We start from the raw sequence: 24,792 nt of genomic DNA, 5'->3' as shown, positions 1-24,792 counted from the left end.
TTCCAGGATAAAGACAACATTTTTTTTTTTAAAAAAATTTAATATGAATGAAACTGAGACAGATACGGTTTTATTGCCACTGTGTTTATGAGTTAATGATTAGGTGATGTAAAACTGTACCATGAAATTGTGATGCTATTTATTAAAAAATATATTAAAAAATCAGCTAGAAAATTACAATAAATCATTACACATTACAACTACACAAAGTAAATTAGCATTAAGAAAGAAGAGAACAAGTCTCCCTGAACATTGCAATATTCCATTATCAGAATCATCGCCTGTTCCATTAATGCCTACTCCTTGCTGTAGCTTTAAGAAAAGAGGGCTACCTTTCTCCTGATTACTGATCAGAACTTGAAGTGCTATTGCAGCTTCCACTTTCACAGGCATTTCCCTATCATCTATCAGACACCGTCTTGTAAGCTCTAAGGCTGTCTGGAGGTTCTGGTCACTCTTAAATTTGACTTCACAGAAATAATGAAGAACCCAACAAGCCTGAAAAAGACATTGAACAAATTCAGAGTTACAAAACCTACAAACGGGATTATCGACATGTATACCCAACCTACAAAAATTATGAAGTCTGAAGATACTGTAAAACTTTTAATAGATGAAGATGTTTGAGAGTATGGAGGCTGGCCAGTGGGAGGCTTGTCTGTCAGACATCACTCGACCAGTACTATGATCTCAAGTTCATCTTTGGCCACAGGTTTTGTGTGAGCAGTACAGTCTAAATGCAAAACACAAACAGACCATACCACCAGACACAGATGGTAAACTATGCACACAATTCTGCAGCCATTTTAAAACTACACAGTAACCATCTACAATCATACATGAAGACTGATGCTGATCTCTCAAATAAGCATACAATTTATTACAGGAAAGGTGCAAAAGGGAGTGCATTTGTTAGAGGGAAAAATTTAAAGAATATTCCTGAACTCTTCAGTTAGACAGTGTATCTCAACGCTAAACCTTATGCTTTCTTACCCGTGCTCTCATGTAACCCAGCTCACTGCTGAAGAGAGGGAACACGTGATTCTGCAACATGTATTCCATCTGATCTTTATAGATCTTCTTCTGCCAGAATATGAATAGAAACACATCAGTTAAGAACTTTATATAAAAATGCATTTCTAATCCAGTAAAAAAAATCTCACATATAATAGTGTTAACAGCAAAACAAAACCCTCAGACATAACTTCCCCTTTATTAAAGCCCATTAAAGCAACACTGAAATCCTGTATTAGTAATTAAACTTGGATTCTACATGGGCCTTTATACTTTTCAGTCAAAATAGTGACGTGATATTTCCTGTCATTTTTTGACTCCTAGAGATACCTTTTGCTTGGCAGTACACTACTCTGGCATCAAAAGCAAAAGTGGTCAGGGAAACTTCTCAGATCCATGGTCCAGATAAAAGTCCATGCTCTGCATTTTCTTTGGTGCCATTCTAATTAAGCAAGTTTCCTAATTTCACTTTATTTCTTTTCTTCTATACACAGAGAAGACCTCATTAAATCAACAGACTCTCACTGGATGGATTTTTTTTTCCTTCCTTCCTTCCTCAAAAAAGGGAATGTAGTTAAGTATAGCACAGGAAATGGTGTAGCAACGCTTACTAGAAGCGAAGAACTTAAGATTATTGTTTTATGTTCCTTTTTAACTCAAACATGACCTAATAAAAAAGGTGTAATCAAGCTGACAACAAAACCGAAACAATTCAAGATCAACAGCTTTAAAAAAACTAGTAGTGATTCAAAAACACATAAACCCAAAAAACTATCCACATTTCTTCTAAGACACTACATGTGAAAGAAAACTAAAAAAGAATCAGAACCCCACCAGATTTGTTATGCTTACTTTTAGGAGAATTTCAGCCAAAGAACCGATCATATGTAAAGCACCATCTTTCTTACGAGGGTCAGCATTTGGCTCCGTAAGAATCTGATAACAGAAGCCCATCGTCTTCTGCAAGACCTAGATTACACGTTGACAAGGTTAGTCTAAGTATTTCAGTCAATCATCTCAGGTACCATTCTCAGTGCCCAGAAATGCTTAATAATCTGCTCCAAGTCTGGAATTTGGATAATGTTTTATGTGTTATAAACACAGAAGATGTTTAATAGACAGGTAATAGGGGAATTGGGAAATAAAGAAATCATACACAGACTAGTGCATGACATGTATGACATGACAGAGAACAGAAAAGTAAAACTTATTAGTAGTTCTTTCAGCAAATGGGGACTATAAATCTAGCAAATGTATTTGAGTAAAATCCTTGAATAGCTTACCTCTTTCCTTTTACTACATGATGTAAACAATAACGTCTGAGCAGCAGTTGTTGGAGAAATGAAGTCTTCAAATACATCTATTAGAGTAAATATATAACAGCTATAAATCTTGGTCCTTAAGGTTCATGATCCTAATGCAATCCAGTGACTTAATATGAAACGAAAAAGCAACAGTTTTCCTTTCTCTGGTGGTCAATCACACTTTCTTACTACAGGTATTCCAAAGACCAAAAAACAGTAACACATGGTTGGAAATAACACAGATACATGTGGTTCACCTTTTTCATGATCACTGGCTCTACATGTCTAATTTGAAATTGTAAGTCTTCCTTATTTTTAAGATAAATCTTTTTCAATGGTAGAAACAGAGAGGTTGACTTTTTACATATATGTTATTTGCTTTACAGGGACACATAACTGATTGAGTTAAAAATGGTCAGTTTCTTAATCCTCTGCAGAAAAGGATTATCAGAGCCTTGTATAATACCTGCACTCGTTACAGGTCTGCCTCTGACCTGAGGGATAAGAAACTCTCAAACCCATCAGGATCCCTTGTTCTAAGCACATAAAAGTCCCAGTAGAGGGACAGATCTGTTCAGGAAGTCTGAAGTATCTTCTTTCTTCCCCAGCCTGAAAGGACTGCACAGAATCGCAGTCAACCACAACAACAAAGTAACAAGCCACAGGAGGTGAAATTAGATGTCTGTAGGCTTACTTCATAGTGTTTCATTTACTGTTACAGTAAATCTGTTCTGACCTGTGCCATGTGTGAAATTCCTTAAGACTATAAAAAAAACTCCAGGGCCTGAAATAATACATAAACTTGTAATAACATTCACCTTATGTAATTACTGTTAGCAAGACCTGGACCGTTTGACTTACAAGAATAACTGTCAAAAATAACTCCTTATTCAAGTGCAGAAACAACCGCGTTATTGTTGACTGTCATGTTACCTGTCATTTCTACCAGTATATCCAAAAGTTAACCATATGAAGTTATATTATTTCGATAATGTAAACTGGTTTTCTCTTTATTTTCTCTTCAAGATTAAAGCCATCAATACTTTTATAAAAAAAACATGTAAAACCCCCATCTTTGTGTGAAGTCACATTTTAACACAAGTAGATTTCAAATTCTCACCAAATTTCATGCGAATATACTCATATGGATCTTCCTGCCAAAGCTCTTCATCAGCATCTGTATAGCACATCAATGGAAAAATAACATCTTGGATAATTCCCTGCAATAAAAAAAATAATTGAAAACAGGCTAGCACTACTAAATCAATCTCTGTATTCTGTCCTGTATCTCACAGATTTTAATCATCCTGCATTTCTCATATAAAATGGTAACATCCTAAAACTATATGGACATAGTGGATTTTATGTGCTATCTTACAAAAAAAAGAATCTTTTAACCTAAGGTACAGCTACAATACAGCGCAAGTTACTAGTTTTGCTTTGGATAAAGGTATGTGAAGAAGATTTAATGCCATAAATTCAGTAATTAACACCATCTCCAATTTTTTTCTGTTGCTGTGTTACACTGTAATCCTTAATGTATTAAAGCACAGAGGACTGACAGCAAAAAAAGCAATTAGCTAGCTCTGCTTATGTATCATGGTAACCTTCACCAAAAAGGCTTAAACTCCTTCCACCAGCCATTTATAACAGAGGTCTCTAAAAAACAAATTCAAACAAGGCTAGAAACACTGTACAACAGACTGACTAATGTACTACTGAGTCATCTAAGTAATAAACCTGAAAAATGGTTTACTTGAATGTGAGGTTTCAGATTCTTCCAGGTGACTGCATGTGACACTCCTTGGTTGATGTAATTCAGTGTTTGCTGTAGAACTCTAGGAGCCATGTACTGCTTTTCCTTGTATTGATACAACACTTTCAACAACACCTAGAAAAATCAGATCTCATCAATAGCTTGTAATAAAATACCCACTTTAACCAGAATTCTACCCTCCCTCAAAATCCTACATAAAAGCCCCTTTAAATCCAACAAAAAAACCCCTGTTTATTCATTAGACTAAAATGAGTACTGACTAATCTTTCTACTAAATGTCCCTGTTAATTTTATAAGGCAATTCGCAGCTCATAACAGGTGCTGCACATCTTTTAAAAATACAGTCCTTTAGACATGCTAATTCATCACCAACATAGCCCAGAGGGCCTTTCCCTCCCAAGTTTATTATTCCATCTTGCCACTCTCCGGGAGCAGAAGTTCATGTCCGAACACTAGATTGGTAAAACACACGCACGCGGTCTGCTGATTCTTGCCTACATGCAGCCTTACACCAATGATGCCGTACAAAGAATATATGTGTATGAAGAATAATGACCTAGCCTCTCCCCTTGGCTTTCTGGCTTCAATTCTTCTCCTAAGGTGGCATTCAGAACCATTCACAGGGATTTATATTTGTTAAAAGTCCTTGGCTCTCTGTGAATAAGGGCATGAAATGGACATGGGACCATTACTAGGAATTAAATTCCAGCTCACTGGGAAGTTTGGTATTGGCAATGCAAGGGGGTTTCCTTGTAGCCCAATCTAGGCCAGTGGCAACACTGCGTCTTCAAGAGTAGCAGCATCAACTAGAGAGAAATTACAAATCCCATTTCCATGGTTTCATTTAATTCTTCAACATAAAGCAATAGTTTTAAAAAATCCAGAACTGAAGGAACTGAAGAGATATCTATCAATCTGTAATATCACTAAGAAAACATTTTGGGAAAATGAGATGCATTATTTTGAAAAGGAATTCCATGGTGGTAGCTCAGGAAATACTTTAAAAAAAAATGTAAACTAGGGGTTCTTTGTTCTAGGCAGAAGTAGCAGTCCTAGGTCCTGCAGCAAACTAGAAGTTAGCATATAGCAATACCAGCTTCTCTGCAGAAAAAGGTTAAACAATAAGGTCCAGTTTGCTGGTCTATTTGACTTATAGAAGGATCTGAGGGCCTTTTTGAGACAGAGACATTCTTCACAGTAACAGGACAGCACACAGAAAACCCTAAATTCATCAACAGTTAATGAAGGTGTGGGGAATAGTCTTTGGAAATGAGGACAAAGCCTAACAGATGGCCACTGCAGCCGTGCTACTCAGGACAAGTGTTTTAGTCTTCTCTTTTTACAATCCGAAGCAGTTTCACGATTCAGATGTACTGAGTAAAAAAATAAAACATTAATAACAGGTTTAAGAATTGCAGTGAGGGAAAGCAGGATGCAGGATAGAGGCTCCAGGACAAATAAAGTAAATTCTGCAGCTGTATCAAGGAACAACCAGGCAGTAGTGTTTGACCAGGACATAGTTCTGTCTCATCGGGTCTCTCAAAATGAAAGATGTCTTGAGCAAAACAGCTGCTAACATAGTGGGTAAGAATCAAGGTAATGCAGCTAGGCAGCTCAGCCTGTTCTGGCCAAGCTTAAAGTTTAGCTAGAACTAACGCTGAACGTACCGGATTAGTGGTTTTTTTTTTGGGGGGGTGGGGGTGGTGTGTGTGCACAGGTGTGTAATGCATGTAACAAGAAGATATACAGAGTAGATAAAAAGAATAATACATGAGAATTAAGTATCAGAATAATATTAGCAGTATGCTTCCAGTTTATACTTGGATGATCTGTAATCTCATACCATGTACTTATCTATTAGTCCTTTAGTGAAAGGGTGCGTACACTTTGGAGAGTTAAGGAGAACTCAGTGAAGCATATTACCAGAATTTCTATTCTTCAGTATTACACAGATTTCCAACTTTTTTAAAGAAATTCCTCCTGTTCAAAAATCTTCTATAATTTTTATCCAAAGGATTCCATTTCTTGAGCATACATCCAAGATTTATCTTCTGCTTATAAACAGAGAACAGCACCTTAAAAATAATCTGTCTAAAAACTGTCAGCATTTTAAAGTCTTGCTTTTCAGCTGTTTTCTTTAAAGACTTGAATTCTTGGTGTTTCCTAGACTGAAACTGATCAAGGCCTTAAAGGATTAGTCAGGATGGGTTTGGTACCACGCTCTGGGCGATGCTCTTAACACAGACGGCACGGCCTGTCCTATTCCGCTGATGGTACTGAAGTAAGATTGAACAGGAATGTACTCTGAGCAATCTAGCAGTCATAAATAAAGGTAGGGTGGGCATTTGAAGGAGATGAGAAGGCCATGAGTCAGGAGATTTTGCAAGCTCCAGCCGAAGAACAGAACGACCACCCAAAGTCTCCCCAAAAGACTAATCCAGAAGACTCTGCCTCAAGCTCTGCCTAAACCCCGCCTATTATGAATATGATGATTAGATGTCAAAATTACATGAATATGTATGTTAAAATGTTGTAACCTCTCACAAAAACTGTATAAATTACCTGACTTTTCACTGAAAACTTTGGAGCTAGTTTGTCCAGTGCAAACCAGCTAGCCTCCCCAACGTTGCATGAAATAATTACCTCTTCTGCTTAAAGACAAAAATTAATTACTGAGCAGTTACTCTATGCTATTTTGGCATCAAGATGTAATAACAGTAAGAATCAAACGTGCTTCAAAGAATTCTCAAGAAAAAACAAAGTGTTTTGTTGAACTCTCTAAATTAGTTTTCAAAGACTTCTTTTGCCCATACAGTTTTTTTGTCAGAACTTCATTTTATTTTGCAAGTGCAAAGCAACCAAAGAACACGTAATAATTATCTGTCTGATGTCATCCGTACGCAAGATGAGCACCTCAGAAGATGACGCTGACTCTACTTGACCAAGTTGAATGTTGGGACGTATTTCCTAACACTCAATGTGACAGAAGTTCTTTTCCTTTGCAATACCTTGGATGACCTTCAAAAAACATGTATTTAGGAGATACTTTCCCTACTTTTCCTCTTTTAAAGTCCTGTAATTCATTATAATTTCATTAGGAATAAAAACTAAGAAAACAAACTGAATTATGACCTGTTCTGATTAAAGTAAAGGCTTTGAAGACAACATTCCTCTCCCTGAGATTATCATAAAGTAAGTCTATATTTACAATTTAATCACCTTAATGTAAACAGATTTATGAGCCAATAAAAGGAATTTTATAAAAAAACTTCAACTAGATTTTGTAAATAAACTTGTTTCAAAAGGACGTAAGTCCACAGTTCAGCTGAGAAGATCAAAGAAGTTTCTGAATATTCATAGCAGTTTTCTTGCTAATTCAAAAAGTTCAAATTACTGATTTTAAACACAAGCACTATAAGAGAGGCAGATGACAATTCCTACCCCACCAATCCATTCTGTGCCTTCAAGAAAACCTGTAGGTTGCTGCCATGTGGTAGGACAATCTGAATCTAAGTTACTGCAATAAAGGTAAATCAGGGCTAGTTTGGCATAACATTAATACATCAGTTCAGAAACTGCCAGAGACCAGAAGATGCTTTGTGTGTAACAGACCCTGCAGAAGTGGCAACCCCCAGACCAGGACATGAGTGGAAAGTGACCATCAGACTTGCCTGTTTGTAAGCAAGTCTCTGCTTGATCAGGCTTTGGCAGAAAGCCAGAAAGGCTTGGTTTTTACTGATTTGAGTCAAAGAACTACATCAGAGTTAAAAGGTAAGAACGTCAACAAACCACATAAATATTATACCTACCTCTTCCAGAAAGAGAAAAATCGGTAACATTTATCCAAAGTTCATCTGAGGGCCTGTTATATGAAAGCATTTACTCTATTTACAGATTATCAGGGCTGCATAGGCTATTTTCAGTGGATTGTCCTATGTGGCAAATACATTATTCTTTATCATTCTTTTCTTTTAACCCACAGACATCAGTGCTTTCCATACCAATGTTGGCATGAGTGAAGATGAGTAAGAATGTTGGTATGAGTGAAGATGAGTAAGAAGCCTTTTCAGAAAACAATGAAATAAGAAATCACTAACTCTTATCCTAACATCCCCCACATTCAGTTTCTTACTTGCTGAACACCAACAGCAAAGGCCTTCAGGAACACTTCAGCAAACTCATTGTACTCCTTGGAAACATTACCAGGGCTTCCATACCTAGAATCAGAAGCAAGTATGCAAATTCAAGAGTGCAACAATATTACTGAACTGGACGTTTGGGTTTTTTTTAAATACTAATGGAAGAGAAAATACCTCTCAAAAAGTCTAGCTAAGATATGCAAAGCCCACTTCTTGCATTTCCACCAAGGCAACTCAGGTCTATCATCTTCATCAACTTGAAGGGTTTCCTTTAGAGGGGAAGAAAAAAGAAAAAAAGAGTATTTACCAACTATTCACAAAAAGTTCAAAATACATGTATTTTGAACACTATATAGCCTATTTCGCTTTTAACCTATTTGCACTTCTAGCTTCACGAAAGTATAAAGTACAGCATATCTAAAATAAATGCCATGATATATGCTGCACAATGGTCAACAAATTCTTGCAACAAAAGCCAAAACAAGTTATGCTATAATTTGAAAACAACAGAACTCACGCAAACTACATATTTTCAAAATTTGTCTAGTCTGTCTACAGCATATTTACCTTAAAATTATTTTCTTGCATTGAGAGAAATGAATGCAGAAATAAGAAGTTAAACTTTTAAGCATTCTAATGAATGAAAAATATTTAAGCTTAAAGACATAAATAGCCAAAATCCACTTACAGCCGGTACATCCCTATCAACAACAGTCTTCAGGATTTCTACCCATTCAGTCAGGTTTTGCTGATTTATCAACTCCAAAGGTAACGTGTACTTATTAAAAAAAAAAAGAGAAAATGAATTTGTCATAAAGCAATTAGAAAGTAGTCACTTCCACTTTGAATTCTAGCCCTTTCAAATATTCGTCTACACTTAGCTACCATGAAAAATTAGAAAATTATTCTGAAAACCAGTCTGAAGAAGTTAAAACAATGTAGTCTATATCCTCAATATCCTCAAAGGTGCTAGAGATCTTTACTCCAAGTCATTCTGCTTATGCAATGCTAAGACACCACTTAAATGAATGTGACACTAATTTCTGAAGCAATTAACAGTATATTAACAGTTTCATTCAAAACCACTGCATTTACACTGGTAATTCTACATAGGCTGGCCTCTACCACCTGTCATTAGAAAATTGACCTTCTAATCTGTTGTCTAGTGAATGCTCTGCCTTAGAGGATGGCATGCATAACTTCTATGTAACCAACCAGGAATTAACACCGTACAAAAGTAAAAGTACGGCACAATCAAGCATACCAAAAATCTGTGATTCATACCACAGTTGTTTATAGCGGACATGATTCAGCTGCAATCTACTATCGTAATATTTCTGTCATTTACTATTTTAAGGAGAAGTGTAATGCTTTAAATGAAATTACTGATCAAGTATATCCCAAGTTTATTTTTTACCTGGACAAGGGCATAAAATATTTTGAAGATCTGCTTCTGGATGAGGACAGACTGATCAGATGGATCACTCAGGAGCTGAATGAATCTATCCTTCAGAACTGGCAGAAAATGTTGCATTGCAGCTATCAAAGGACTCCGCTCCTCTGGTTTCTTGTACCTTTAGGTAAGACAAAACCATTTTGTAGATCTTTCAGATAGGTTTTGAATTTTAAAAGTCCACCTTACTCCAGTGTACACGAATAGGTTATATTACAGTTTATAACATGATTAAAAAACCCCTAGCCTTTTCTTGCTACAAAATTTGAAATAAAGCTATAGCCAGACTTCATTACAGGTAAAAGGCATTAGAAAACCACCGAGCATCCATTACTCCCCTAACTATCCACATCAGTTTTCCGCTGGTAATGCACTTCTGCCAACTTACTCACTTAGAATACCACATCGTGTTCGGTCACGCTATTACTATAGTGAAAAGCAATCAGAGCACTACAAAAACTGCAAGCAACAGGTACACACACTGTAATGCCAAGAATGGCAGGTGCTCAGCTAGTCACTAAAATCCCATAAAGACACTTGCCAGAGTTCACAATTTACCAAAATACTTCCAGAAGCTAGTCTACTTCACTGACACTGAAGTAGTAAACTGAATTCTCCACAGTTTACCACTGCAGTCTCTCACGTCTTACCATTAACGATTTGATAGAGAATGTAGGTTTCAAGGCTATGTGCCAGACTGAGCAGGCTTCAGCTGCAACAACCCTTGAAATAGTGCCCATGCTGGTGACAATCCACCAGTTTGCCTAGGCTAAAAACAAGGCTCCATTTCCTTTCTCAAAATATCTCAAAATTCCCGAAAGGAAATGAAGCCGCATTTTGAAATCTTTCCCCCAACTTTTAACTTACAAAGAAGAAAGTCCTTATTGACTCAAGAGTTATGACAGCAGAACAGGATCTTACCCATGCTGGTGATGACAATAAGAGCAAAGTAAAATATCACTTTAAGACTGCACAGCTTTATTTTTTGATTAAGTAATTAATACTATAATACTCTTGGACTCTTGTGGGAGATTTTTGGGTAGAAGGATTGGGTTTGGGATTTGGGGTTTTAACACATTTTTGGTAGACTTTTCACTAGTATTAAATATCAATGCTCAGACTCTTAAAAACAGTACCAAATTTACAGGAATATAAGATAATGTCTACTCAATCTGCTGCCAGATGGCATGTTCTGTAAAACTACTACAGAACACCGAGCTCCAAAATCCCATTCAATAATATAGTTTCCATGTATTTTCTGAAAAGAAAACTAAATAAATGGATTAAATATTGCTCAAGAAAACTTAGCAAGAAAAGTTGAAAAAAAAAACAACAACTATGCAAAGAGCAGCCATTCAATCTTGCTGGCTGGATTTGGAGTGGGGAAAAAAAATAGTAAAATCAAACTGTTGAAAAGCCCCAAGATACTTACCTTCCACATTGAGAAAAAAAAAATCAATAGCTAAATATTCCTACAACTCAAGCAGTAAAAACTTGATTCAAGTCATAACATTATGCAGATTTTCCCCCTCAAAAACAGACATAACCAATTTCAGAAATTTGAGAAACCTGCTTGTATCCATATTGTTACACAATTAAATGTACCTATTCCTACAGGATTTGTGAAACTGACCCATGCTGACTTCACCAAAAAGCTAAACAAGTATGAGCAGTTGCTGGCCTCAGCTACACTGATCAACCAAGATTATGAACACACCTGCTACCTTATAGTTAATCACACTGTGACTGTGCTCGTAACAAAATTCTTCCCTAAACAAGGATTGTTATAACGATAATACACTACCAGTGAATGACTCATGCTTTATATCTCACAGATCTCTGCTATGTATTTGGTTAAAGACGTTTAAATTGAAAATCAAGTGAAAAATTAGTTTATTTCCTTTCCTAGCAGGACTCACAATTTTTTCAGCCACCAAAAGACTCCAACATGAGACTACAAAGGTCTTTATAGCATTCCTGTAAAAAAGGATTTTTAAGAAACTGATATTCACCTGTTTTACACTAATTTAGACAAAATTAATGGAATTAGTGCAATTTTTCCAATGCAACACTAAATCAAGTACCTGAAACAAAAACATTATGCATGACAACGCCTTAAAAGATGAAGTTGTGGATTCCATTAGTCCCACTACTACAATTCCCTGACTCCAGGACTGCACTTTTCTCTGACCCAGCTTAAATGAGCTTCCTACATGCCACCCAGCAGCAGCAAAGCTCCACGTAATTTCTCAAAGTGCAGCCTCAACTTTAAAGCTTTGAGCACAATACCAGGCACAGAGCAAAGAACATTCACGTGTACCCTAACGCAATCCGTGCCTTGCATATAGGAGAACAGTGGGCTTCGATAAAAATTGCCTATGAGGGGCTGGATGAGGCTATCAAAATGATCATACCAAAGGCAGTCAACTAATTCTTAACTTCCTAACATTCAACATTTCACACTTCAAAACCTTTATATGATTACAGTCACTGATACCTAGAGCACAACTTGTTTAACAGTCTAAACCTGGTTTAAATAGATAGTATATTTTTGCTTAAATCATTACTTCTTTAATACTTCTTACTCTATCAATCCATAAAGAACTGCCAAATTAAGACTTTAAAACACCTTTTTTCTGATTTCAAACCTTTAATGAAGGCAGTTTTTCCTCTAATTTCTTCGCAAAGATATACGAGGTAACAACCGCATAGATTAAGATTTTCTAATTATTTTTTAAAATTAGATTTCTGCCACCCTTGCACAGTCCCACATGCAATTATACATGGTTACAATACACATACAGAATACAAAAAAAACACATCAATATTAATTCTGCTGTTTTATACAATAGAAAAAACTTACTCATAGTTTTTCACAAGTTGATAAAGACAAAGAAGAATTCCAAGCCAACAAGCACTGTTGTCAGACTGAAGATAAAATCCAATTTTCTCCACAACCGCAGTCCAGCGACTAGGATAATCATGCTTGATAATATGGTGAATGCAAGTAGTAAGCTGTACTCTAGAAATAAATGCACAATGATTACTATCTAAATAAGTAAATAAGTTACTAGTGTTATTTTAATAATATTCTTGCGGTGTTGAAGCAGCCAATATTGCCCAAACAGACTTATTTCGTTTTGTTTAGGTGGTTTAGATTCTGTACTTTCTGCTTAATATTCTCCATTTGAAGAACTTTAAATTTCTACATGCTGCACAAGCTGAAAATTGGTTTCCCATCTACATTGATGCTACGCTTAGGATATATAGCATATGACAACGATGCTTAGTGTGCAGGTGATCTTAGTTGTTAAAAGAAAAAGAAAGAAACCCGACAGTCAGAAACCACAGCCAATTCATAAACAAGCTAAAAGTGCATACCTAATCAACTCAGGAGAGTGAATAATGGCTTCTACAATATTTTCACGAATACAGTGTCTATCTTCTTCTGGGATGGAGTAAGGTGGAATCTCTCCTGGTGCAGTTTCACGATCTGGCCAATACTGGGTTATCATATTTTTCAAGTAGATAACCCCTGTGAGACAAAAGTGGCAAATCAGCTGATAATCATTCGAAGTACAAAACACACACTTTGCAAACAAATCTATTCTAGAACAAAATTGAAGTGACTAATTCTTTAACCATTTCCGAATAGAAAAACCAAAATACATAAACCATGCAAATTAATAACCTAATAATTTACTAGGTTGATACTCTTCTGCCCATTTATTGTGATGTCTGTATTTTTAGTTCTGTAAAGAATGTTTTTTTCATATAAAAATACTAAACTTATTGCTTTTCCTTGTGCTACAGAAGTAGTTGCGGAACATTTTAGCAACACACTAAAAAATCCTTTACACTTAGTTTCTCAGTATTTTCATTAAAACAGAGCTAAACAATACCAATGAGTATCTAAAACATCCTTTGTACGCAAAAAAAAATTATCTAAGTTTGTGATACAGGAGTGAATGCTAAAGAGAAACAGAGCTCCTTTACACCAAGGTTATGGGCCACAGCACTTTGTAGCAATCAGGCTGCTGGCACAAATGCCTGCATGTACCATTGACAACCAAATCCAAACTGCTTAAGTGATAGAATACAGATTACAGCACTTGGAAAGAAAAGGGCTTACAAAATACAACAGGAAATCTCAAATGACAAACTAATAACAAAGTTACTATTAATCTATGTAGAAAACCCTAAAACAACTTCTCTTCCCAGATTTCATATGCATCTTCTGAAGATTCAGAAACTAGAGGGTTTCTGAAAGGGTCTGCAAAAGGTAAGAAACACTCAGCAGATATGTGCTATTACACGACTGAAGTGATGCAGACTCCAAACTGTCCTCAGCAGGAGTTATCATGCCATTAATCGCTCTGCAAAACACGCGCTGTTTGTAAGCTATGCATTGTATGAGTTGTCACCACTCTTCTACAGACTGCTTTGGTTTTTAAGTGGCTTACACAGAGGGTGAATTTTTGGAGGTTCTTTTCAAACCTCCCCTTTTTCTTGCACTTTATACGTGTATAGCAGTAACTTTGGTGAGCCATCATCTGAATGGTACCACCAAGCAGTAACATAAAAATGCAACTTAGGCTTATGCTACAACTTAGGATGGCCTACTGTGTGGGAGATCTCAGCGATCAAGATCACACTACCTGAACTGTCAGAAAAACCACTGAAGTATCATATTAGAAGCCTCTAACAAGTAATCATGGCAGCCTTAAAGTGATGTCTGGAGTTGCTAATATTCAACACTGCTGATGTATTTTGGAACCCTGCTGATTTGCACAAGCCATGATTTGTTTTCTTCCACCTGAAATGTTTAGAAACATTAGCATTACTAGTTCAATTACCCCCTCGGACCAAGCGTACTAGCATCATAAAGCATTCTGTTTCCCCAAAGACCGTTATTCACTAGAAATGAAGGGAACCAATCACTGAAGAGCCAGCACCTTTTCTTTCTGTCTTCCCTATTCAGGGTATGGTGCTAGGTACAGTTCATGACTGTAATTGGAGCAACTCCCAACTTTTGAGTATTTAAGATTAAACCCATTAGAATTCTTCAACAGTATCTGCATACGTACTTGTGTGTCTGCACCATTAAAGTAGATACAACGAAAAAAGATTTGAAAACTTGCCTGCCTGTCTCACTGGTAAATCCAGTTGCTCGGACATAGTGATCTGAAGCAGAGTTGAAACAAAGTTCCCTGACTTATGAGCCTGTAGAGAAGAAAAAAATCCCACTTATTATTTAGTCATAGTTTATTACATTTTAGAACACTCCCGTTAGTATTACAATATCTTTATAATGATGTAATGCAATCAATAGAATACCAGCAATCCCGACAGTTTCACAGTAGTCAGCTAATCAACCAAAGCATTCCAAAGTTTCATGCTCACTGTATTTTAAAGATAGCATGGGAAAGGAAAAATCCTACCGTTTAAGGTAATAAAGTTGAAGAAATCATTAAACATGCTTCAGGAATCAGCATTTTACAGTCAACACACACATTGTTCATTCAGAACAAATACTTACTTGAGAAAAGATCTGAATAGCCAGAAAACCCCAAGCGCAGCAAGTTTACAGTGACCTTTAACAAGGTATGAATTCATTATATAATAATCTAAAAAACAGATGGCAACTATGTTTTAAAGCTAAGCCCGACCTTCCAACTCATAATTCATTTTTCTGAAAAAACAGCTCCAAGTGACCATTTATGCACTACTGCAGCATCTGTCAGTGTAACTACACAACCGCAAACCAACAGTATGGAGACCTAAGTGGAGTGACATCTGCAGAGTAGCAACTTTGCAAGGGTTTGCAAGAGTTCACTTGGAAAACAAAACATGTTTTTTCTTCAAAAAAGGGAAATGTCATTGATACACTAAATACTGTATTGTTAATTTCAACGCAAGGAAACTAACCTTAACATTACTGTAGAATCTTTCACCCACCTTTCCTAAGCATCAGAAGCTTGAGACATTAATTTTCCTGGGAAAAGGAATCCTTAAAAAATAACTCTACTTCTTACAACTGGAAAACCTAATTTTCCTCAAGGTCAAGAGTCAATGGACATGAGCTGCAGCAAGGGAAATACCTATTTCACAAAAGGACCAAAAGAATTCACAACGGTGGCCAAGGTCTAGAACAGTCTGTCCACAAAGGCTGTGGGACCTCATCTTTTGAGATGTTCATAACTCAGTTCCTGATCTACTTCATCTAACTTTGACACAGCTTTGCTTCAGGGGGCTGGACTAGATGATGATCTGCAGGGGGCCCTGATTCAAATTGCCAAGATACATTTCTGCTTTACCTTCACTTACATGTCAGTATTATTTCATACGTTCCTTGTAGCACTTCTGTCAAAGACAACGGCACAGATCTACATAACTTAACCTGTTAAACTCTTAGGGAAACACCTCTTACCTACTTGTTACTCAGTTTATTACTCCCCATATAAAGCAAATATATTAATACTTTGAAAACCACTGAAATTACACTATCTATTTATCAAAAACAAATGATTGCCTCAGTTAGTCCAGCAAAGCAAATTAATATAAAAAAGAAAATTATCAGAAAATAGCTTTCTATTCTTTCAGTAGGACCAAAAGCTCTTTGGATGGTAAGAAATGATGAGAACATTCCTCCTAAGTGTGTAACGCTGCCCAGCTCACTCCTACAGCACTAGGTTCTTCTCGCCAACATTAGCTTTCCCTAGCAACTATCTCCTATACATTCTAGTATAAACAAGTGTAAAATGGACAGCCTGGGACATGACATTTGCCCATGCATTTGGACTAAGCCTTGATGATTGTTGCTTGCTTTTTATCCCCTGTTATTCAAAAATATTTTAAATGAAGAATGAACTTGACTTACAAATCTCCCCAAAATGTTAAAACATCATTGTACACGTTCATCCTGTGCACTGAAAATCTACAGGCTTCAGAAAAACCACAGAAGCAACACTCGCATCTGGTCCAACTAAGAAGTTTATTTGTAGAGTGCCTCCTGATGAATTGGGAGTAACTGATACTGCAATATGAGCATGCATCTTTCTGACCCACGACCCTCTGGTAACCCCAAAGTCGTGAAGAAGCAAATACTTTTATTCATTTGAAAGTGTATTTGCTTCCAATTCCCAAGTAGTGGTTGAGTAAGTATATTTATAATACAATTTACTTGCTGCTATTAATTTCTACTACAGCTCCAGGTCTGTTCAATTCCTTCTTTTCTTACATAACGTTAATAGGCACACTTCTCCTGCAACACATACCAAATGATATTAAACCCTAATTCAGCACAATATTCAATTATATGCCTAACATTAATGTCAGCGGAAGTACACCTGTACTTATATACGTTATTATGAACTTGCTGAAGAAAGCTTTCAGTTTCAACAACCTTTAACTCACCTATGAATAAGGTCACATTACAGTCTGCATAAAACAGACTTAAAAGTGCAAATGACGTCCTTCTACAATGACTATGATAAACTTAACAGCTACATTTTCAATAATGAACATTTGCAATGTATTCTACATTTGGAAACTGAAAAGCATTTCATCCTCTGTTTTTAAAAATGAAGGATTACTCTCCCTTTTTCATGGTAAATGACAACTATTCTTTTAATAAAAGCTATCAATTTCAATAAAAAAGACAGAAATTGCTGTGGAACTATCAAGGAACTAATGGGAATAACAAAATGAAATGAAAACAAAAATGTTGTCCTTAAAAGCAAAAAGCAACAAAAAAAATAGACAGCAGTGCACAAAAACTGCCACACAATTTAATAAAATACCAAAGAGTAATCTTTCCTTCATTAAAAAAACCACAGGACTGAGCCTATGCCTATAGCAAGCTACAGAAGCTCCCTATAAATGTCAGTTATATTACTATGTGGGATTAATATATTTTCACTGGATTCTTTGAACTGTAACAAGTTTTAAAGATAGGACCAAAACATGTATACCTTTATTTTGTTTTTTCTAAATCTTACAAGTGCCATTCTTACTAACATCTGAAGCATCAGACACCAATCAACCATGAGGATGAGCTACTTCATCACCCTTAGTGGTTCAAAGCAGAGATTCAGACTAAAAACAATTTGTGCTTTTAATACAAGGTGCCAAAAGTAAAATACCTTTTATTTTCCAAGCAAAACCTCCTATTAATCCATTCAGTTCATAACTAAATTCACACAGAGCTACATTAACACTTCCATGCATTCTATAAGGAACATGAAGGACTTAAACTCTTTCACAATGACCCCCTTCCCATGCCACTGGAAGGAAGGTAACTTCCAAGAAACCAAGATGCCGGGAGAACTAAGGGCAGCTACATGAAGGTACTTGTTCAGTGCATACTGAATGGCCAAATAAAACCCCAGGTACTACAGTGACCTGTCACTTGCTCCCTTGTTTTGATTCACTATTTAAATAACATGCAATCTTTTATTGGCACCTGGAAAAAACAACTGAACTTGCAGTAAGACACCACATAGGTGCCGATTTTGTATCTACAGCATTAAAAAATACTGAACACACATCCACTCGTTTTTTCAATCTTTAGTATTTTCACTCTCCAAAGATGGCTGCCTCTCAGGACATGATGCTCCTCTTCACTGACAGCACTGCCAAAAATACCCAACCAAACAAAAACCCAACTATCTATACAAACGCTAGCTTTTGGGCTTAGTGCACGCCATTAGGCAGAAAACTTTACTACAGAACAGGTGAGCTGCAAATGAAGATTTGTTAAAGCTCTATCAGGGAGCTATCCAAATGTAGAGGATTCTGCTGGCCCACGTGCACCCCCATCTCCAGAAGAATCAGAGATGCCGTTATGCCACTTCAGTGAAAACCACCAGCAAGTAGCGTTATTCTACACAGAAGTTCCACAGCTCCAGTGTGCAAGGTTTAAAAACCAGGATTTCACAATGGTTGCTACTACATACTCTGAACTGCATGGAGAATAGAAACAATTTCTATGACTTAAAATTCTGATATCGGTAAAACTCTGTCTTGCTCCTTGTTTGTTTACAAATATCCTTTTAAAATAAATACTAAATCTAGAGAACTAAAACGATACCAAAAAAATATGGTTCTGTCACCATCAAAGTCTGTTTCCCAACATGTAACTCAACATTTAAAAACAAAAAAACCACCACAATCATCTCAAGTCCTTCCCCCTTACAAATCCTCCAACATGCCGTGTCACTGGTATGACTTTGTTGTCTAAGAGCCAAAGAATTCAGGGACTTTTCCCAAGAGCAATCTTTGCTATGCAGCCTCACTAGCTGAGGAATGTATTCTATCAGACCACAAACGTTGCACCACTGTCTGTTAATATCAATCACTGTTCCAGAACATACATTATTATTTTTTTTGTGTATTTAATTGCAGTTTTTCCTAGCAGAGTTGGTTTGTTAGCCATATGCTAAAACATGCTTCTGAGAAAGTGTCACGCCAGCTACATAATTCTGAAATATAAATTAAGTTTGAAGTTAATATTAAAGAGACCAGTTCATGGCTTATTAACTACCAACAGTTAATTATGATACAGAAAAGCACTTTTTCCACCAGTAATGATGCTCACTCAAGTCAGTTACATTCATCTTAAACACTAGAATTATCCTACCTCACACAAAGTCTGCATGCCACCAAATGATAAAAACAAGAAGCTTCATGCCAAGTAAAGAGACCTCCATGCATTCTTCTTAGACATTAAGAACTTAACCTACCATAACAAACACGCTACTATAGGTATCTCCTTTACTGTCACCAAGAAAGCAAAACAGGAGGGTAATACTTACTATATGTTGCTTAACTAGAACCCCAGGTTACTTACATAGTTACTCAAAGTAGCACATATTTAAATAAAGGCTACAGTTTATTTTGAAAGAAGATGGAAAAATATGAATTCAACGCATATCCTCCCCCATTCCAATTTTGAAAATAATCTGCATGCAATTTTTGATCTAGACCTTAATAGGACTAGCCAAATGCAACTATTAGAGTGAGGTGAAACAGTTTGGTTTTTTTATAGAAAGGTAAGGTCAGGAACTGTAAGGCCAGGCTGAATCAGCAAACTGCCCTGTAGCACTCTTTCAATTCTTTTTTAAGAACTCAGCAGGTGTGGAAGTCATTCTGACCTCAGGTTTTTGCAAGCTAGTTCTGCCCCCTCTTACCCAGCTACAATGTATATGTAAATCCAGCGGAAGGCCCACAAAAAAATACGTACACGCTGCCAGATTGTGCAAGCATCCCTGATGCTCATTTGATCAGAACACTGTCTGCAAGTTCTGAAGCCTATTTGCTCTGCTGTTCAATGAGGAAAAAGTAACGTGGTCTCAGCAAAGGCTAGCTAAGCATAGACAGTAACTATTTGCTAAGTCATGAGAAAGTGGCAAGTCACCCTGCCTCCTGGGATGCATTACCTCGTACTGGTTAACAGGCACCAAGAATGTAACTTCTTCCTAACGCTGACAAAGCTCCCTTGGTTCCTTACTGCCCCCAAGGGGATTTCTGGTGTTGGACCAGGCTTAATACAGTTTAAAACCATCCTTTCCCAAAGAATCTCATCTAGCATACACACCCCAGAATACACAGGACGATAAGAGAAGTGAAAATAATTGAGTACTTGCCGTAAAATATCATACTAACGACTTAAAAAGAGAACCCATGACCTGATAGTCAGAGCCAGGAAACTCATGCTCTGTTCTTGTTCTTACTCACGCTACAGTATATAGCCGTAGGTGTTATACATGAAGACCATATTAGAAAAGGTGGAAAAAAAATTAAACACTATAAACGCCTGCCCCGAAATATCCAAAACGTAACATTTCAGCGTTTGGAAATTCCTGGGTGAAAGGCACCACATAATGAGCAGCCTGCTTTTTCCCCTTTGACAAACTTTCACTCCAAAACTCCGGGTAGTCAGAGTCCAATCATTTAATTTAATCATTCCATCGTTCTGACATTTTTATCTATTCAGTAGGCAATGAAAGGCACTGAACTAGGCCCTACTGCATTCTGCTAAACTAATGGCATGCTATGGTGACTAGTCAACAAGTTAAAGCATTTTTCCTTTCCCTGTCACTTATCTTAGAACGTGAAAAAGCTTAAACATAACTTCTGAAAGGCACTTTTCAGTACAGCAACAGGATAACATTTTCCTAAACAAGTTCTGTTAAGCTTTGACTTTTAAAAATTATATGTTATTGGGGATTGCTTTTTTTTTAAACTTTCTTAGACAAAAAAACTGGGTTGTTAGTCTAAAAGGTGTCTTAATACATCATACACACTGTGGTTAATCTGATACTTAACTCACAAGACATATGTAACAGTTAAGTTATAAATTTCCTGAAATTACAAAGAAACCTGAAAGTAAAGTATTATCTGGCAACTGTGCCTTTATAAATATGTTGATATTAAACGATGAAACAACACTGTGTATTATTTTCAGAGCGTCATTCCATAGCTGCATAGTTAAAAATATCTATTTTCATCACCATTTCTGGGAAACACTTTATACACGCAGTACAAAGACAGTTTCAAAAGGCAACAACATCTTGCTGCTTTCCAGTAGCTTACTTGAAGATCCTGATTCTGTTGTGGTAAACACAGCTTTCTTCTGTAAGACAGGGACAGAGATGGGCAAACATCATCAACTGGAAATTACAAGAGAAACTGTCGGACACGAGACCTAGGGGTACCATTCCCTGCAACTTATTTTCACACTAAGGAAAGTAAAGTCAAAGAGACTGAAATACCTGCCTTTTTTTTTTTTTTTTTAAGCATATCTCAACTCTAACATTTTTCAGAGACATTTATGTGCAGGCAATATAACCTGATAGAATTTAGTCACAGAAGAAATAAAGCATAGAACAATGCATGACTGAGCCAAGGTCAAAGGAAAAATAACCAAGCCTGGACAAATCAAGAATCATACACCCTGGTTCCCTCCTCCGTTCAGTGGAAACTTTGTTGATTGATAGGGTATGATGAAGGCAGATCTAGATACTTAACTCCTCCATTAATTAGGAATATCAATTACTGACTAAAACACATTCTTTTCTGACAAGGTAAAACGACCATTTCACTGAAAACCAGTCTCATCAGCTCAACAGAGCCACTTCAGACAAATTAAAGTTAAGCTAAAAGGTCAACCAAGGACAACTATTAAACTTAAATTATAAAAACATGCGTGTGCCTGGCCACATGCAAGAACAGTGTTCACTGCTGTATGATTTCATCTTTACAGAGAAAGAGGCCCCCACATATTTATAATGAAATAAAACATTAACTGGTAACAATTGCCCTACCAGTTAACAAATTTAGACCAGTACCTTGCAAGTAAACGCATAACTGACATCAATAAACACATGCTAAACCAAGATCGTGCATATGACTAAAACTATGTATATGTACAAGTGCTTGGAGATTTAGGGTTTAACGATTATTTTTATCACAAAACGTCTGTGACAGATCAGTGATGCTACGTTTCCAACTGAAAAGAACTCTTATGCACTGGTCCAATAATGTCTGGTGTTTTTAAAGGGGCACAGGTATTTGGATTTTACACCCGTTTAATACTTCTGCAGCACATGAAAGACCATGATGATCTGATTCAAAAGTGTTAACAAAAGCCAGCTGCCAGTGAGCACGATCCTTCATGCAACAGAGTTAGCCATTTGCTGAAGACCCCGACTGGCAGAGAACATAATTTCCTGCACGTTCAACTACTCAATACCTGCAGAAAAAATTATAAGAGATTTCAAGCAAGTTACTATATTTAGATATTGACATGCATAGAACAAAAAAAAATAATTGCATTTTAGGGCCAGCTCAAAATTTAGTATATATTACTGTCTTTATAGGCAAGTACATTATTTTAAAATTTTTCGTTTAATTAAGAACTGCTAAAATACTTTTTACCAAAGTACATGGAAAAGACAGCCAATTACTTTATGCAAACCTCAACTAAACATTACGTAGTTTTACAGCTATTTCATATATTTGTACCTAATACTCATTTGCCATTCAGTTATTACATGAGGGGTGAGAATTCAGCTTAATTACACTCTTTTATAATGAGAAACCATACCTTTAGTTTTTGAAAGTTTCTCTACCACCAGCAGAACACTTGGCCCACCTTATCTAAGCTCTGCTGAACATCTGTTGCATTAAACGTATTTTGCCCGGCCTAAAGTCTGCTTCAGAGCAACAAAGAGAAACGTCTGTAGCCAAGGCCGACTACAGGCACCACCAGAGCTGCCCCACGGGCTCATCCTTCCTTCTCCGAGTCAAAATCTTCCCCTACCACCTCTTCTCCGAGTCAAACACTAGAACACCTTTTTTTTTTTTTTTTTTTCTAACTCCAAAATGTCTAGAAGTCCCGTGGCTGTGTCTCATCAATAGGGAAAAGTTATCACCTGCCGCGTGGAGCCAAGTGGAACAAAAATATACCCTTCTTCTGCAACCGAAACCCGCGGCTCCGGGGCCGGCGGGCGCTGCGATCCCAGCGGGGCCCGGCAGGGCTGGGGGGGCGGCTGGGAGCCCCCGGCCCCGGGCGGCGCCACACGCCGAGCAGCCGGCCCCGACCCCGGCCCCGGTGGCGCTGCCCGGCCCGCAGCCCCAGCGCTCCGCTCGGCACCGAGGCCGGGCTGTCAGCGCCGTCCCTCGGCTGGCCCAGGCCACGCTCGCACCGCAGCCTGCGCTGCTCGCGGCGGCGGGGCCCGGCCGCCTCCCTCTCGGCTGACAGCGGGGCTGCCCCTGGGCCGGCTGCAGCCGCGGGGCCACTGGGGCCCGCGCCCCGGCCGCTCCGGACATCCCCCCGCGGATCAGCCTTTCCCCGGCCGAGCTGGAAGACAATGGAGATAATCGGCGACCGACAGGAACGGCGGCGGGGGCCCCCTCCGCAGCGCCGGCCGCTTTCTGCCGCGAAACCCCCGCCCCGCCCGGCCCGGCCCGGCCGGAGGCCCCGCTGCCATGTGCCGGGGACAATGCGCGCCGGGCGGCCGAGCCCGGCCTGCCGCCACCGTGACACCAGGCAGGGCCCGCCGGCGGGAAGGGGCCGGGGGCGCGGGGAAAGCCGCCTCGCCGTCCCCCGCACGGACCCGCCCCGACCCCACCGCCTCCCCTCACACGCACCCCCCGCTCCCCGGAACGGCGGCGGCCGCGGCCCCGGCCCAGGCCCCGCCGGCGCCCTCACCTCGTTGAGCTGCCTCTCGGCGGCTTCCCGCAGCGCCGGGTCCATGGTGCCCCGCAGGGCCTCGATGATGGTGTTGGGGTCCATGGCGGCGGCGGGACGAGGAGGAGGCGGAGGGCAGGGGCCGGGGCCGGGGCCGCGCCGCGCCGTGCGCACATGGACCCGCCGCCTCGCAGCGGCCGCCGGCGCGAAAGGAAGGGAGAGCGCCAAAGGCCCGGATAGAGCTGCCCCCCGCCGCCACCAGGGAGCGGCGCCCCTTCCGCCGGCCCGCCCCGCCCCCGCGCCGCGGGGCGCCACGGGACCTGTAGTCCGGCGCCCGCCGGGCCGGGCCGAGCCGAGCCGAGCCGGGCCGGGCCGAAGCGGCGGGCGCGCTTGTAGGCCGGCGGCGCCGCCGCCTCCGCGCCTGAGGGGAGCGCGGCGCGGCGCGGCGCAGCCCAGCGCAGCGCAGGGCGGGAGGGAGCGGGCTGCGCCGCTTGCTGTTCCCCCGGCGCGGGGGCTGATGCCCGGCCGCGGGCAGGGCCTACAGGGCGCCGCCGCCTCACGTCAGGTGCTGCCTGGGCCGCCCGCCGCGCTCCGCCGCCGCCTTCAGATTCAGCGGGGCCCGGTTGTGGCGGGAGCGCCGCGCTTTACGCTTCCCGCCTTCGCCGCGGCTCGGCCGGCCGGTGAGGGAGGAGCGCGTCCCTTGGAAGCGCTTTGCCTTGCGGTGGGCGCAGGCTGCGAACAGGTCTCTGGCTTTTTGGAAAAGCCACCTTTTGGTTCTGCTGGTTTGCGGGGGGGGGGGGGGGGGAATTCCCGAAGATGTTTCAGGAATGTGACAGAAAATCAACGTTAGCGCAGCTGTCGCTGACAGGGGCAGCAGGCTCGGTCACGAAGTCAGGCATCGGGCTTCTTGG

The 24,792-nt window shown here is 39.4% G+C and overlaps 1 protein-coding gene and 1 non-coding gene across 3 annotated transcripts in view; both read right to left on the bottom strand.

Annotated features, from left to right (window-relative positions):
- The window catches only part of IPO7 (importin 7), a 37,991-nt gene extending 13,841 nt beyond the window's left edge, over positions 1-24,150 (bottom strand). The window contains exons 1-15 of one of the 2 annotated variants that reach the window (XM_040607861.1): positions 23,903-24,094; positions 21,283-21,322; positions 14,829-14,910; positions 13,069-13,222; positions 12,551-12,709; positions 9,652-9,808; positions 8,923-9,012; positions 8,409-8,503; positions 8,228-8,312; positions 4,075-4,209; positions 3,439-3,538; positions 2,298-2,374; positions 1,867-1,983; positions 994-1,083; positions 333-498 (exon numbers count right to left, since the gene is read on the bottom strand). In XM_040607861.1, the coding sequence (XP_040463795.1) occupies positions 333-498; positions 994-1,083; positions 1,867-1,983; positions 2,298-2,374; positions 3,439-3,538; positions 4,075-4,209; positions 8,228-8,312; positions 8,409-8,503; positions 8,923-9,012; positions 9,652-9,808; positions 12,551-12,709; positions 13,069-13,222; positions 14,829-14,910; positions 21,283-21,322; positions 23,903-24,057 (1,702 nt within the window). In that variant the 5' untranslated portion in view covers positions 24,058-24,094. Of the gene's footprint in view, positions 1-332; positions 499-993; positions 1,084-1,866; positions 1,984-2,297; positions 2,375-3,438; positions 3,539-4,074; positions 4,210-8,227; positions 8,313-8,408; positions 8,504-8,922; positions 9,013-9,651; positions 9,809-12,550; positions 12,710-13,068; positions 13,223-14,828; positions 14,911-21,282; positions 21,323-23,902 lie in introns of both variants that reach the window. The other variant, XM_040607862.1, reaches the window with a different exon arrangement.
- On the bottom strand, positions 618-799 carry LOC121095279. The gene has a single exon (XR_005830050.1). It is a non-coding gene; the product is annotated as a small nucleolar RNA SNORA23 (small nucleolar RNA).
- Positions 24,151-24,792: the final 642 nt, after the last annotated feature.

The sequence above is a fragment of the Falco naumanni genome, chromosome 10 (assembly GCF_017639655.2).
Source record: "Falco naumanni isolate bFalNau1 chromosome 10, bFalNau1.pat, whole genome shotgun sequence".
NCBI classification, from domain to species: domain Eukaryota; kingdom Metazoa; phylum Chordata; class Aves; order Falconiformes; family Falconidae; genus Falco; species Falco naumanni.
This window is presented reverse-complemented; position numbering and strand designations above follow the sequence as displayed.